This window comes from Chenopodium album, chromosome 6, assembly GCF_948465745.1.
Source record: "Chenopodium album chromosome 6, dcCheAlbu1.1, whole genome shotgun sequence".
In the NCBI taxonomy this organism is placed as follows: domain Eukaryota; kingdom Viridiplantae; phylum Streptophyta; class Magnoliopsida; order Caryophyllales; family Amaranthaceae; genus Chenopodium; species Chenopodium album.
Window position 1 is genome coordinate 24064241 of NC_137839.1, and position 14591 is coordinate 24078831.

The following is a 14591-nucleotide window of genomic DNA, read 5'->3' on the forward strand; positions in this document are numbered from 1 at the left end:
TTTTCGTGTGGCTCTATTATGAATTTAATATTATACGGGATAAAAATTGTCTATAAATATGAAAACTATCCAAATTATACTCTTACATTGTCATCAATACTATATACTAAAAGACACACCAGCAATGACACGTGTCATCTCCTGGTGTGTCTTTAATTATTATTATCATTTTATATAAAAAAAATCTATTAATTAAGGAAGCAAATCAATTTCAAAAATAATATTATTTATTGTACATATTCCATATTAGTGTAGTATATTAAAAGTAAAATGATTTCACAAATAATTTTTCTAAAACAGAAAATTGGACAACTATAAAGCAAAAATTATATTCTTAAAAATATTCTGTGATCTGTTTTTTAACAAAAAAATATTGCTTGGATTTTTTGTCTACTTTTATTTTTAATTGTGTATTAGAAGATACAATTAAAATTTAACGTATCACATACTTTTATTATTCCTTGACTAATTTATAATTATAATATTTATCTATTAATAATCTATAACGATCACCAAGCATGGCACTGGATCTAACACATTTCTACGTTGTAAAAATAAATAGGGATGATTTTAGGAGTGTAAAGAAAGGCCTAATGACATTTATGGTAGACGGTGAATCAGATGGATGGCGGAAGAAGAGAAACTAAGATACAACATGCCATATATTACAAGCACATACCCTATTTGATCAAACTAGCTGGCAATAAAATGAGGTTGTAGTATAAAAAGCAAGGCAAGATGTAAGAGCGTAGATGACAACCATGGAAGTGAACAAATGCTCTCGGGTTATAAGGATAAAGCACTCCAACAAGTGCAAGAAAGAATATGAATATCGTCTTGAGAGCACAGATAATATAGGTCAGATAAGGTATTACAACATAGACTTCTCCACCCTCAAATGATGAAATAAACCAAGACAAATAAGAAAATTTAGGTACTTACAGAGTAAATAGCTAAGTACTAGGTCTAAGAGCAGCTGCCATCACTGATTTGTACTTGGGAAACCTGAACACATCCCCATGAATATATTTCCAACCAGTTTCTTCCTGGTAAAAAATAGTTGGAGTGTGTTCAGCGGGCGGCATTGAGATTTGCGACGAAATTTTACTTTTCAAAAAAAGAAAAATAAATAAATAAAAAATAACTGGAGAGTGGTAACTCCTTCAAGGCCATTATTCATAATAAGTGACAAAAGCAACAACCGTATTCACATATTGAAAGAAGTGGTAACGCTCTAGTCTTGTCGTCTTGGCAATGTTGATGTTAGATTGGACAACTCAAAATCACTGAGAAGACGCTGCTGCAGTGCTGCTGATTTTTTACTACGGGTGTTTAGATGAGAGGAGTAAGGGGCTGTGAGAAGGTCACACCCATGTAAAAGATCGATCACATTGAACTACATATATATAAAGTTCAAAACTCAAAACCCTGGTGATGTATGTTTACTTTCAAATACGTCATTGTGTTGCACATTTTGTATGTAACTCAAAGCTCTAAATTGAAATAAGTTGAAATGAACAAAATTATACACTTGTGCACTTGGAATCTGGAGACCATGTCCTTCTAGAGATAGAGAGCTTAAGAGATGAAATTTTCATACAAATAAGGAGAAAGATGATTGGAAAAAGGGATATAAACAAATTTGAAATTTCATAAGATATAATTGAAAATTAATGTCAAAAATCTCTTAACAATTGATACAACTGTAGTATTCTATTACATGACATAATTCTCCAGAACTGAAACTATTTTCTTCATCCAGCCAATTTTATAACTTTATAAGAAGAGGATTTGGAGGCAAGATCTCGTGTGTAGCTAAAACTGCAATGACAAAGATGCATATCAAGTTTAAAAGAATACTTCTCCCTGAAGAGATTAGAAGTCGGTTACAACACCAGATGGATCATTACTAGTGATGGTGTACAGAATAAAGACGACACCGGCACAAACCTAAAGTCCCATCGCTTATCTATTTACATTTGATAGACCGGTAAATATGGCGGTCGAACAGAAGTGAGGCACGGAAACCAACAGTTCCAAGCATGAGGAAGAAGTCGTAGCAAATGCAAGCCATATAGCCGAAGACATGATGCATGTTTGCATGAAACCAGTCATATCAGAGCGCGTATAGTAGTAATATAATCAATAGCCATAGATAAATATACCAGTGGAACCACCACACAGGAAGGCTCTGTCATAAAATGAACCAAAATAGGTTAGAATCACGACCACATCAGAGTAGAGGGGGATTTAGTGCGATATTTCCCCTCCCAACAGTTTACAAGGGATCCACTAAGTGGAGACATGACATCTAGAGGTGCTAATTGAGTTGAGCAGCTCGTGAGCAACTCGTACTCGACTAGGTCAAAACTCGACTCAAGTTAGCTCGACTCGAGATGTTAACGAGCACAAGTTGAGCAAGCTCTAATTCGACTCGATAAGATCGTGAGCAACTCGATAATATAATATTAATATAGAATTTGCAAACAAAGTTACTATCTTTAAACAAATTTGACACTTATTAATTCTTAATTTATATCATAAAAAACAAAGAGTAAATGTTTAATAATATCTATATATAATAAGGAAAATAATATAAATTAAACAAAAAATAAATAAAGGTATATAATTATAGAAGGATCGAAATTTTAACGAGTAGATCGTGAGCTACTCGACTCGACTCCAAACTCTAACGAGCACGAGTCGAGCAGGTTTTATTTGCTTGAAACTTTAGCGAGCACGAGTCGAGCACATGTAAAAAGTTTTTGAGTTAAGTTGAACATTCCTTAGCTCGTGATCGACTCGCTCAGTAAGCACCCCTTGACATCCAAGACATTAGACATAAATGAGTAGTACACAAGACATTTAAGTAGATGAGTATTCCACAAAGGATGTGAAAGTTCTACAAGATCCTGTTTTGGCAGGCTAATGTCATATATTGACCATTCTTTTACAGTCATGACTTTAGGGCAGAAATCACATGTACATACTGCCAGCCAAATTGGGTAATGGACTAGAACCCGTAGGGGAGTGACACGTGTCAGACAGAGATTGGTCCACTTTGGAACTCTCTTGGGTTGACACATGTCACCTTCTCATAGGGCCACTTGTAATGGGTATTTTTACCCAAAACACGGGGTATTACAACCACGACCTTCTAGGCCACCACCACACCACCATAACCACCACCCAAAAATAAGAACTTTCTTATCCTGACAACCCAGCTCTAGTCCCAAGAAAGAATCAAAATTGAATTAGGTATTAGAATTAGCCCCAAATTTGACGAGCAAAATTGGGGGAAGAGATAAGGTAGGTGGGGGTGTAGAGGAAGAAAGTATAGGGGTGAGAATCGAAAGTGTTGATGAAAGGAATGAGAAGGGGTTCGAATGATATGGAAGCATAAGAGGATCAGACAGTGGTTATGCGTTTGGAGAGTTGGGATAGGGTGTGGCAGGTGCAAGATATGGAAGTGAGTTCTTTGAGAGTTAACCATGGCTCCACCTCTAAATCGGACCTCCATCCCCACCCAAAACCCACCTAAACCCCACCCCCACCATAGAATTTACATGCCAAGTTTTAAAAAAACCTCGATGTCGGTGTCAATGGACGTAAGGGAAGGAGAATTTGAGGAAAGGGTGGGGATTGGATGTGACTATTCGGCAGGGACGGTGGTGGGGATGGCTTTGGCAAATGGGAACGAGGACAAGAATGGGCCTAGTTCGGGAAGAGGGAAGAGGAGCGGGAGGGGGCTTTTTTTTATTTAATTTTTTTTGTTTTTATTTTAATTATTAGAAAACCAATTAAAAATTGACATGTGGCATAACACCTCCTATAATCGGTTACCAACTTAAGAAATCGGTCTAAGGATTGTTTTGGAAAGATAGGGGTTAAAGGTTGAATTGTTTCTAGATTATTCAAAGGTCGGATTAGATGTTTATCAAAGGGTATAATAGTACATTCAAATCGACATTGGAGGGTATAATTGTAAAGAGCTTTATCAATTTAGCGTTAGAATGTTGTTTATCCCTTTTTTTTCTCTCTCTCCTCATGTTAGCTGAACTTCTTCCACTGTTACTCCTCCATTGATGTTCCTCCATTGTTGTTTCTTCATTGTTGACAATATTCCTTCGCACACAACAAATACCTATCCCTATAAGGTTAACCATTCCTATAATTTTACATATTTCCTTTGGTTTTTCTTTAAATTCGTTGACAAAGCTGCTGAAAGGTTTGAGAAGGTGAAGAAATAGAGGCCAAATTTACAAAGAAATTAGAGGAACATCAATGGTGAAGTTGCTAAAAGGTACGAGAAGGTGAAGAAGTTGAAGCCGAATTTTAAAATTAAATGAGGAAAAACAATTTGTTTCAGAATTGTCACAAAAAAAAAAAAAAAAAAAAAAAAAAAAAAAAAAAAAAAAAAACTTGTTTTAGAAATTTGAAGGAGTTAGTTAAGAGTAGGTGATGATGGTGGGGGAGTTGGCAACCTGGTTTTCATCTTCTCCAAAGTTTTCGGTGGTTGTGTTTGTTTTCTAAATACGGATGCAACAATGATGCTAAGCTAACTCCGTTTATTTTCATCACTCACGGAGTGATATGAGCTATTCAAGCCCCCGTAAAAAAAAAAAAAAAAAAAAAAAAAAAGCTATTTAAGCCAGTTGTCTAAATAGTGGAGAAATTTGTATTTTTTTTTTTTTTATGTAACTCAAATATCAAGTCATTAGATAAACATCCAAATTTTTTCTAGGTGATAAACCTGATTTGACTCTTATTCTTTTCAAACCTTAATATACTACCCCCAATCCAAGCATGAGCTTAACGCCTAGGGCCGTCCCTATCATTTTGGAGGCTCTGTTCTAAACTTGGAAATTGGGCTCTAAATTTTTATTATTTACAAAATTATCATATAACAACATTTTGAACGAAACTAAAAAGCGCAAACTACTTTATTTAAATTGTAAATAATATGATTATTATCAAATTACAATCACAAATTAGTAAAAATGCAAAAAGGATTGAAACAACCTGATAAATAAAAAAGGGGGTGTAATAAATGCATGACAATTTCACCTAAATGCTGAATAAGTTATTTTTTTTTAAAAAAAACATTATATTCCAATTTTGTCCTTGTTTTTTTCGTAAAAAAAAAAATAAAAAATAAAAAATAAAAATTGTCCTTGTTTTAACTTAATCCTCTACACTATTTTTTTTTAAATGATTAGAATTAATCTTGTATACTCCTAACTATATAATCATCCTTATTCCCTACTGTTTAATTTACAACCAAATTCTAACATATTCAGTCTTGTATTGTAACCCCATATTTTTAAATATATTATAAATGAAATTATATTTTATTTATAATATTTATTTGTATTTTTTCGGAATTTAATTTTAAAAGTTTTAATTTTTAATTTTGGGTCAAAAATTATTTTGGTACAAATTTTTATACATACCTTCATTCTATAATTCATGTCCAAACAAACAAAGTCAAACTCATCTTACTTACTTAATTGGCCCATTAATTTTATGAGGCCCAATCTTACTAGTTACCTTACACCACTCTCTCTCCTATAAATACCCCATAAATCCCCAAATTTTTCCCCACACAAGAGGTTAGTCTAATTTTCTTTCTCCTTTATTTTCTTTCTTTTATTTTTCTTTTCCTTATTTTCCTTTTCTTTTATTTTTTTTTCTCTTTCTTTTTCTTTCTTTTTTTTCCTCCTTCCTACGTGAGTTACTACTCACTGCTGCTGCCCCTGCCCCTGCACGCTGAAAACCGGCACTGACCACCTCTGGCCGCCGGTGAACCGCCAACCCACCACCTATGGCTTCCTCTCCTTCCTCCTCTTTGTTATCTTTTATTTTGCTTAATGTTTATTTAATTATTTTGGGTTTTGATTTTGTAGTATAAAGATTATATTTTTAGTATCAAAATCATGTTTTTGATAGTTTAAAGTTATAATTTCAGATTATAATTGTGTTATAAATTTTCAGATTTTATAGTTTTAAAACCTAGGGTTTCAATTTATTTAAATTGGAATTGTAGGGTTCTTATGATCAATTAATTTGGGGCTTTTGTTCCTAGTCAATTTCTATTGATTAATTAAGCATAAAAACATGTTTTAAAGGAAGTTTTAAGGATTTTTAATCTAAATTATATTGCTAGAAATTTGGTTAAATATTTATTTATTGTTGTTGGTTGTTTTCTAGGAAGTGATTATTCTCTAGGAGACTTTTAAGTGATTAAAAGTGGCACAAAGGTTTGTTTACACGAGGTACGTACATATCTACTTCGTTGTAAGTAGTATCATGTTTAGGTACCAAAAAAAAAAAGAACTTATATTAGTTTCATGATTAGAGAACACTTGGATGAAAATTGTTTCGTTATACATTTAATTAATTCATGTGCTTATATTTATAAGACATGTTTTGGTGAATTGATTATGTTTGTATGGAATTATGGATTCAATCATGTTGAATTATATTAGATTAATTGTTTGTGAGGAATGTTGATACAAGCATATTTTTATTGGATTGGTTTGTTAATCACATTTAGATTATTAAAGGATTGGAATTGAATGATTTAAGTGGAATGGATTTATTAATTATTCCACAAGGTTGTTATTTATTTTATTTATTACTCAATTGTGACTTGTTAGTATTTTGAGTAAAGGTGGATTAAGCCGAAATGGCTAGGTGAGTTGACTATGTTCAACAATTTTGGATAATTTGGAAGTTTAATGGAATTAAAGGTCGATTTGTGATGTGATCACCATTGTCTTAAATAAGATTAAAAGTGAATTGATTTATGATTTTTATGTATGGTCTACTTGAATGAGTCGGCTATTAATTAAAATTGTAATCACGTAAAGTGAAACATGGATGAGCAATAAAACTCTAGAAAGCGTGCACTTCTAGAGTATTGACAATTATGGGTTGGGGTACACGGTGGTAGCCCGTGGCTTTCTGAGGCTTGTTTGATCAACATGTCCTCTTCTCTTTTGGTATTTACATCTATACTTATATGTTAAAAAGCGTTCCTACAAATTTCTATGTACCACGTCATCCCCCCTATCTATATGCCACGTCATCTTTACTCACCTTATCATAGGTCCACATCACCACATAACAATGTGTCATCACCACTTCACAAATTATTCCACTTTAATTAAAAAAAGAAGAGGTAGGGTTTCGAACACTGTATCTTTAGGACAGAAGCCAAGACTACTAACCCCCTTAGAGCAAGGCCATTGGATGACCCAAAAAAATTGGTCATGAAATTGTTTATTAGTATTTTCTATTCCACTTCATCAATGACCAAATTTCATGATCATTCACAATTTTATACCCCAATGGTTGCCCAAGAAAGTTTGGTCATGAACTTTCTCTCTCCTACTTTTACCATACCCCACCATACATTCTCTCTCTTAAATCTCACCATAATGAAAATTATTATTAATATAAATAATATAAGTACCTTAATTTGTACTCTTAATTTAAAAGAATTATACTTTGTGATATAATTATTAATAAGAAATTAAGAAAAACTTAAATTAGAACCTCAATACATAATAATTATAATACGTAATAATACAAGAACACATTTTCTAAGCATGATTGAAAAAACATAAATACATATAAAAGACAACAAAATACATTATTATATTAAAAAGACGATAATACATTGTCTAACCAAAATATTATTTATAATAAAAACTAAGCATACTTAATCAAAGGAAAAAACTCATAAACTAACGATAATACATCCATTACTGCCTATAACCCCCATACTTACTCCATAAATGCTCTACTAAATCTGACTTGAGGGTCGTATGCATAAGTTCATCACGAACACGAGCTCTATTAGACATGTAAGTCCTCAAGCTTGATCATATTCATTTGGATCATAATATGTTGAATACGTATCTCGCTCATCTTCAACGATCATGTTATGCATGATAATGCAAGATATCATAATTTTTCCCAACATACTAACATCCCGAGCTAGAGCAGGATAACGAACTATTGCAAAACGAGATTGTAGTACTCCAAAAGCACGTTCCACATCCTTTCGCCTACTCTCTTGCTTTTTGGCAAAAAGACCCTCTTTTTCATTTTGGGGGAGAGATATTGTGGGAATGAATGTTGCCCATAAAGGGTAAATGCCATCAGTGAGATAATACCCCATATTGTATTGGAAGCCATTAACAACATACTGAACAGGAGGTGCTCGACCTTCAAAAACATCATTAAATAATGGAGATATGTCTAGAACATTTATATCATTACACCTTCCTGGGGTCCCGAAGAAACCATGTCAAATCCAAAGGTCTTGTGAGGCCACTGCTTCCAAAATCAAAGTGGGCTTATTAGCTCTTCCAGAAAACATGCCCTTACAATCTAAGAGGACAATTCTTCCATCGCCAGTGCATGTAATCAATGGATCCCATCATCCCTGGAAAACCTCGGCGCTCCCCATCTCGTAACAATCTGACCAAATCCTCTTCGTTGGGTCTTCTTAAGTATTCATCGCTAAAGTAAGAGACAACTCCTTCAACAAAATGTTGTAAATAGTCTCTCGCCAGAGAAGCACTAATACGTAGGTAGTCATCAACAGAATCAGCTGCACCACCGTATGCTAGCAATCTAATAGCGGCAGTACATTTCTGCAAAGCTGTTGCACCTACTCTACCAGTAGCATCTGGTCTTTGTTGAAAGAACTGATGGCGTTCTTCTAAAGTTTGCATTATACGAAGAAAGACATGCTTTATCATGCGAAATCTATGCCGGAACAAATTTGGAGGGTAGACCGGCTGGTCAGAAAAGTAGTCATTCCATAAACGGTTATGTCCATCTTCACGATCCCTTTCGACCAAGGTCCTTGGCGCCCTCGGAACTTGATGAATCATTTGGAAGAATTCAATTGGGTTGGACATTATGAATTCATCCATCATTCTATCAACCAAACGATTTGCTTGTCTACGTCTCTCATAACGATGGTCAGATTCATCACTCGAAGAATTTTGGAGGTTGTGATTGGTAGATGAATTGGAAGAATTAGAAGATGAGTTAGAAGAGTTAGTACTTTCATTGGACATGTTTACAGAGAAAATTTTTTTGTTGTAAGAGGTAAGAAATGGCTTGTAGGCTTTGGTCTAGTGAAGTTGATATGTACACCAATATATAGAATAATAATTGATCAGCAATATTAGTAATTTAACAATAATGGTTGACACTTTTTCTGAGAAATTGCATACACACTTCATCAGGGTTACATCTCATCACTCTGAAAAATTGCAATTGGTTTATGTGATCAGTGTTATATCTCATCAATGTCATTACTGTATTGCTTTTATTGAAGAGTCAATTCATTTATGACAGTGAGAAATCACATCATATGACAAAGCTTCTACATTGTCACAAGTGTATAGTGTCCATAAAATTTTGCCATCTAGTACTTTCAAATGTAGTTATTCATGAACGATACAATGTATGTCGTTATCTACCCTTCCCCCAAGTCAAACTAAATTTGTAAACACCTAACCAACCTTATATGAATATAGGGCAAGTTAAGGGTCGATCCCTAGGGAATGCAATGATGAAAACTAGAGTCTAAGTCAAGCTACCTCGAAGATGGAGTTGAGATTATGGTTGGCACTATGGTAAACTAAAACAAGTCTAATCAAGTAAAACAAAGGCCTAAACACTAGGGATATGGGTTCCACATGCAAGTTCAATGATAATGCTAGTTTAGAGCTCAATCAATTAATTCAAGTATTGCAATGGACAAACAATAGTAGCAATCAATAGAGTTCAAATGCTATCTCCTATAGGCCAATCTAGGTGTCACTATGAAAGGCAAATCAAGAAGAATCACAAGCAAACCCAATCAATTAGAGCAACTTTCAATTCAATTGTTCATGTCATTAAGAGTTGCAATGCAATCTAGATTAATCTTATAGGTTGATCACTCCTAGTATAATCAATCACATGCAAAACTATGTCAACCAATTTAATTGCAACAAATCAATCAATCAAAGAGCATCAACTAGAAATTTCATTAATCAAACATGCTTCCCCCTTTCCCTAGCAACTAATCTACTCACTAATCATGGTGAAATTCAAGATCAAATAACTAGAAATTGCATTAATCTTCATTCTATATCAAAATCTAAGAGAAATCAAAATATTCAACAATATCAAATTCAAATCCAAAGAAAAACAAGCAACAAGCAAAAATCAAATAGCAAGTAAGTAAAAATGAAAGAAGGAAGAGATTCTCACTAATATTGATGATTGAAAATGAAGAAATCCAAACTTGATTGATCAAATGTTGAGTTACAAATCCAAAACCAAGAACTTCTCTCTAACTTCTCTCTAAATTCTCTCTCTAAAACTAAGCTAATGAAATATTATCAAAAAGTTGGTTTCAAAAAGGAATTACAATTCTATTTATAGGTAAAGAAGAAACCGGCAAATCCCGCGGTCTCTCTCGATGAATCCGCGGCCGCGGAGAAATGGGTACGGAACCCTCCGCGGGCTTTCTGGGCAGCACCCGCGCCCGCGGCTAGAAAAACCCGCGCCCGCGGCCAAAGATGCCGCGCCCGCGGCTAATCCCCTGCTCCCAAAACTCAATCAGGGGGTTGCGGTCTCTCTGAGATGGAGCGCCCTCTCCAGATTTCCCGCGCCCGCGGAGAGCCCGCGGGGCAACCGCGGGAAGCTCCTGCCAAAATCTTGCAATTTGCTCTTCTTGAGCCCGCGCCCACGGCCTGCTGGAAATACCTTGGAGACCCCTCCGAGGCCTCTCTAAGCCCTCTCTAGCCAAATGCTTCTTCCTTACTTGATCATTAAGGCCCCAACCTGATTCCTTTGCAAAGGTGATTCTCCAAATACCTACATAAGCAAACAAAGAAAGGAAATAAAAGGAAAAAGAGCCAAATAAAAGGAAAACACGAGGAAAATATGAGAATCATAAAGAAAAGAGGAGAAAGAGAAACCTAGGGAAAAAGGACCAAAAATAAGAGAAGAAAGCATGAAAAAGGGAAAGAAATAACCCTAAAAGACTACCCTATGAGTGTCATAAATGACACTCATCAAAAATTCATATTATACATTCCATAATTTGGAAATTGTGGGAATAATTGAGAGCTTGGTTGTAGTTGAGCATTAAGATCAATTGGACTATTAGAAAATGAAGGTTGATTATTCGGATTATTTAGTTGCCGAGAAGGATTTTTTGATTTGGAGGGATTTTTTTTTCTATTGGATTTATCCATATCCAATATCGTATTTTTTAGTTTAGTAGATAAGAAGATGTTTCTATTTGAAAGTGTGTAATTTAGAGAGATAAATAATTGTATGAAAATACTTCAATATTAGACTCATTTTATAGGGAAAAAAAAAATATAGTCGTTGGAACAATTTTTTTTTAATTTAACTTCATATTTTAAAAATTATTACCGTTGTAAGAATTATAACGTTATTAATAACAATGGTTTTGGACCGTTAGATGTATCTACAATTGATGCATGCTAACCATTGGATTGCATGAGTAAAAAAAGATGTAGTGCCTTTTGTTCATGGAAGTTACCGTTTTTTTGTCTTTTGCAAAGTAATTTGGGACATGCAATTCCACGTGGCCTTCTCCCATGCTTTGCCCAAAAATCATGTTTTGGTCATGGTGAAGCCCGGGTCATCAGCCATATACACCATTTTTTATTTATTTCCATTACTTTAATATTATTTTAAGATTCTCTCTCTTCATGACCAAAGTTTTGGTCATCCAATGGGCACACTCTTAGCTAATACTCATTTCATGACATATATCTAGATGAATACACTTATATCTCTAAATAAAATGACAAGAAAATCAACAAATTAAAGCAATGTGGGCTATGTGATCCACCGCCACCAACCTGCCAGACCATCTCTCCGTGGCACACTCCTTTATACATTCTCTCATCTCCACCGTCTATCAACCAATACCATAAATCAACGGCTCAAACTCAACCCCACACTAACTCCTACCATACACCCTACCGCACCATATCCCTACACTTTAGAGTTTATTAAACAAATTGTGGATCATAAGAATGCATGTTCTCAGCTTCAAAGTAATGATTAAACGATCATGGTGGCGGACGAACCAACTAGCAATCAATTATCATACATTCATACAATATATGATGATGGAAATTGAAGTTACACTAAGATTCGGAAGAGGGCATGATTTATGATAGGTGGTTACAAATCACCAATTTAATTACCGCCACGGCGCCACCATGACGGAACACCGCCATAAATTTTTTGTTGAGGTAGGCGATTATAAAGACCCCTTAATTCACCCTGAATAATATTGTAATTGAGTATGCAATTATTTCCAACCAATTAATTGTTATTCTTTCATATTCCTTTTTCATTTGGTGCAATTAATTCAAAAATTAATTAAAATCCAAGTAAATAAGATGTAAAGTTTGTAATTAAAATGTAAATTATACAATGATTTTTGAATTGAAGTTCCGAATATATATATATATATATATATATATATATATATATATATATATATATATATATATATATATATATATATATATATATATATATATATATATATATATATATATATATATATATCTTGCAATTTCCACAAGGCTTGCTTGTTTCCCTCAAAAGAAAGGTTATTAGCTTATTAGTCTTCTTTTATGTTTTCCCGAATAAACTTTGATTCCTCAATTTAATCAGTTCTTTTAATCTTCAATATCTAATTGGTTTATCTATAGTTTCTGATTTATTTTGTTTTGTTTTTATTTGGGTATTGTTGCAGAACTGAGCCTCAGGGTTCTTATAGTCATTGTGGAAGTCAGGAAAGGTTATTAGTAAGTCAATTTATTTGTGAATAGCAGTTTTGGTTTTTTTTAGCAATGTATTTGTTAAGTAATTAAGTAATGGAGTACTAAGATAGAAGAATAGATTATTTCATATATGAATCATTTTTTTTTCTATTCCAAAGCTGAACTTCTTCCTGTGATGTGAATAGGCCTCCTATGATTAATCTTTGATGTAGTTGTCTTTGAGGATTGGGGTTGTATGTTAGTAGGGAGGTTGAGAAATTACTATGTTGAGTATTGATCTATGTGTCTTGAGGTTTTTATTCTTTCTGAAAATTCTGATTTTGATGTGAAATTTATTTTTCCTACTGTGGTAGTTAATAAAAATTAGCTTAATGTAGTCATCTTGACTTTTCTGAATTAATGTATAATATGCCAATTGTTCCATGAATGTCTTGGTCAATTGCAAGTTCTACTTTGATTTACTTCTGAATTATGATATGAGAGGACAAGGTTTTGTAGACATATGTTAAAACTTTATCGTGAAAGTTCGATAGTAGTGCAGTCATTAAGGTTTAAGTTCTTTAATTACATGGGCAGAAAGAATAGAATGTGTATCCTTTGACCCATTCTAATTTGGTTTAACATCATATGTTTATGTGAAATTTCATTAAATTCCAAAACAAATGAATCTGTGTAGGGATTGTTGTCTCCCTAAAATAATGAATCTGTGTAGGTACTCTGTGATCTCCCAAAAAAAATGAATTTGTTTCCCTTTCTGCATTGTAGGGGCTCTGGTCACATATTGAGCAAAAGAGGAACTTGGACTTGGTATCGCTCATCTTAAAGGTATGTAGTTGCTTATATACCCAATTCTTCTCATGTATCTTATCTATATAAATCATTATAAGAAGTATGTGTTTTCTCTGTTATCCTATTTGTGGCTACATCTATCTATCAGTCAATGTATATGTGCAATTTTTAAAAAAAGGACAATAGTTACCGCCGGACAATAGTGATTATTCATATAAAACACAAACTACATTTTTTTTAATAGAAATCTAAATTATTCATAGAAAATTACATATATCAGTTATATGTTTTATGATGTATGGTTTTTTTTTTTATGGTGTTTCACCCGGTTCACCCTTTGTGTTTTATGATGTACGTACTGAAATTGAAGTATGACATGATTGACATCAATATCTGAAAGTTTATCTTTGAGAGTACATGAATACCTTATTTTCAATCAAATGTGTTTTATGCTTAATATAGGAACCATTATAATACATGAAAGCATTATTTTTAAATATTCTAATAAAATCTAACTACTATGCAATCTGACACTACCTGCTAAATGAATAATTCTACTACATTATTCAGTATAAGTTTTAGTTCTCTGCTATCCAATATCATAAGTTGGTATGGTTTGCCACCGCCGCTATTTAAACAACACAATAAGAAACAAAGACAGAAATATGTCGTGATTTTAAAGCTAACAACAACAAGTGGTGGCACAACAACAAGAATCTGAAGCAATAGTTCAAAAGATTTGCAAACTGCAACAGAGCACGCAGCACAATCAGCCATATACAAATTAAAGGAATGTTATAACTTTGATATAGCTGATTTCAACTTAGAAGGCATTCGGAGAGAAAGGAAAAAATGACGCATAGCAGACATCAACCGAGTTAAAGAGGAAATGAATTTCGAGACTTTTAAGCACAATTATATGGAGGTGTTTAAAATATATCTTGAAAT

At 33.6% G+C, this 14591-nt stretch overlaps 1 protein-coding gene across 1 annotated transcript; it reads right to left on the reverse strand.

Moving 5' to 3' along the window:
* Positions 1–7879: 7879 nt before the first annotated feature.
* Positions 7880–9098, reverse strand: LOC145636813 (uncharacterized). Its single transcript, XM_081688357.1, has 2 exons — positions 8465–9098; positions 7880–8235 (listed from the first exon to the last, which is right to left on the reverse strand). The coding sequence occupies exons 1-2, from the start codon at positions 9096–9098 to the stop codon at positions 7880–7882; spliced, it is 990 nt and encodes a 329-aa protein (XP_081544483.1).
* Positions 9099–14591: the final 5493 nt, after the last annotated feature.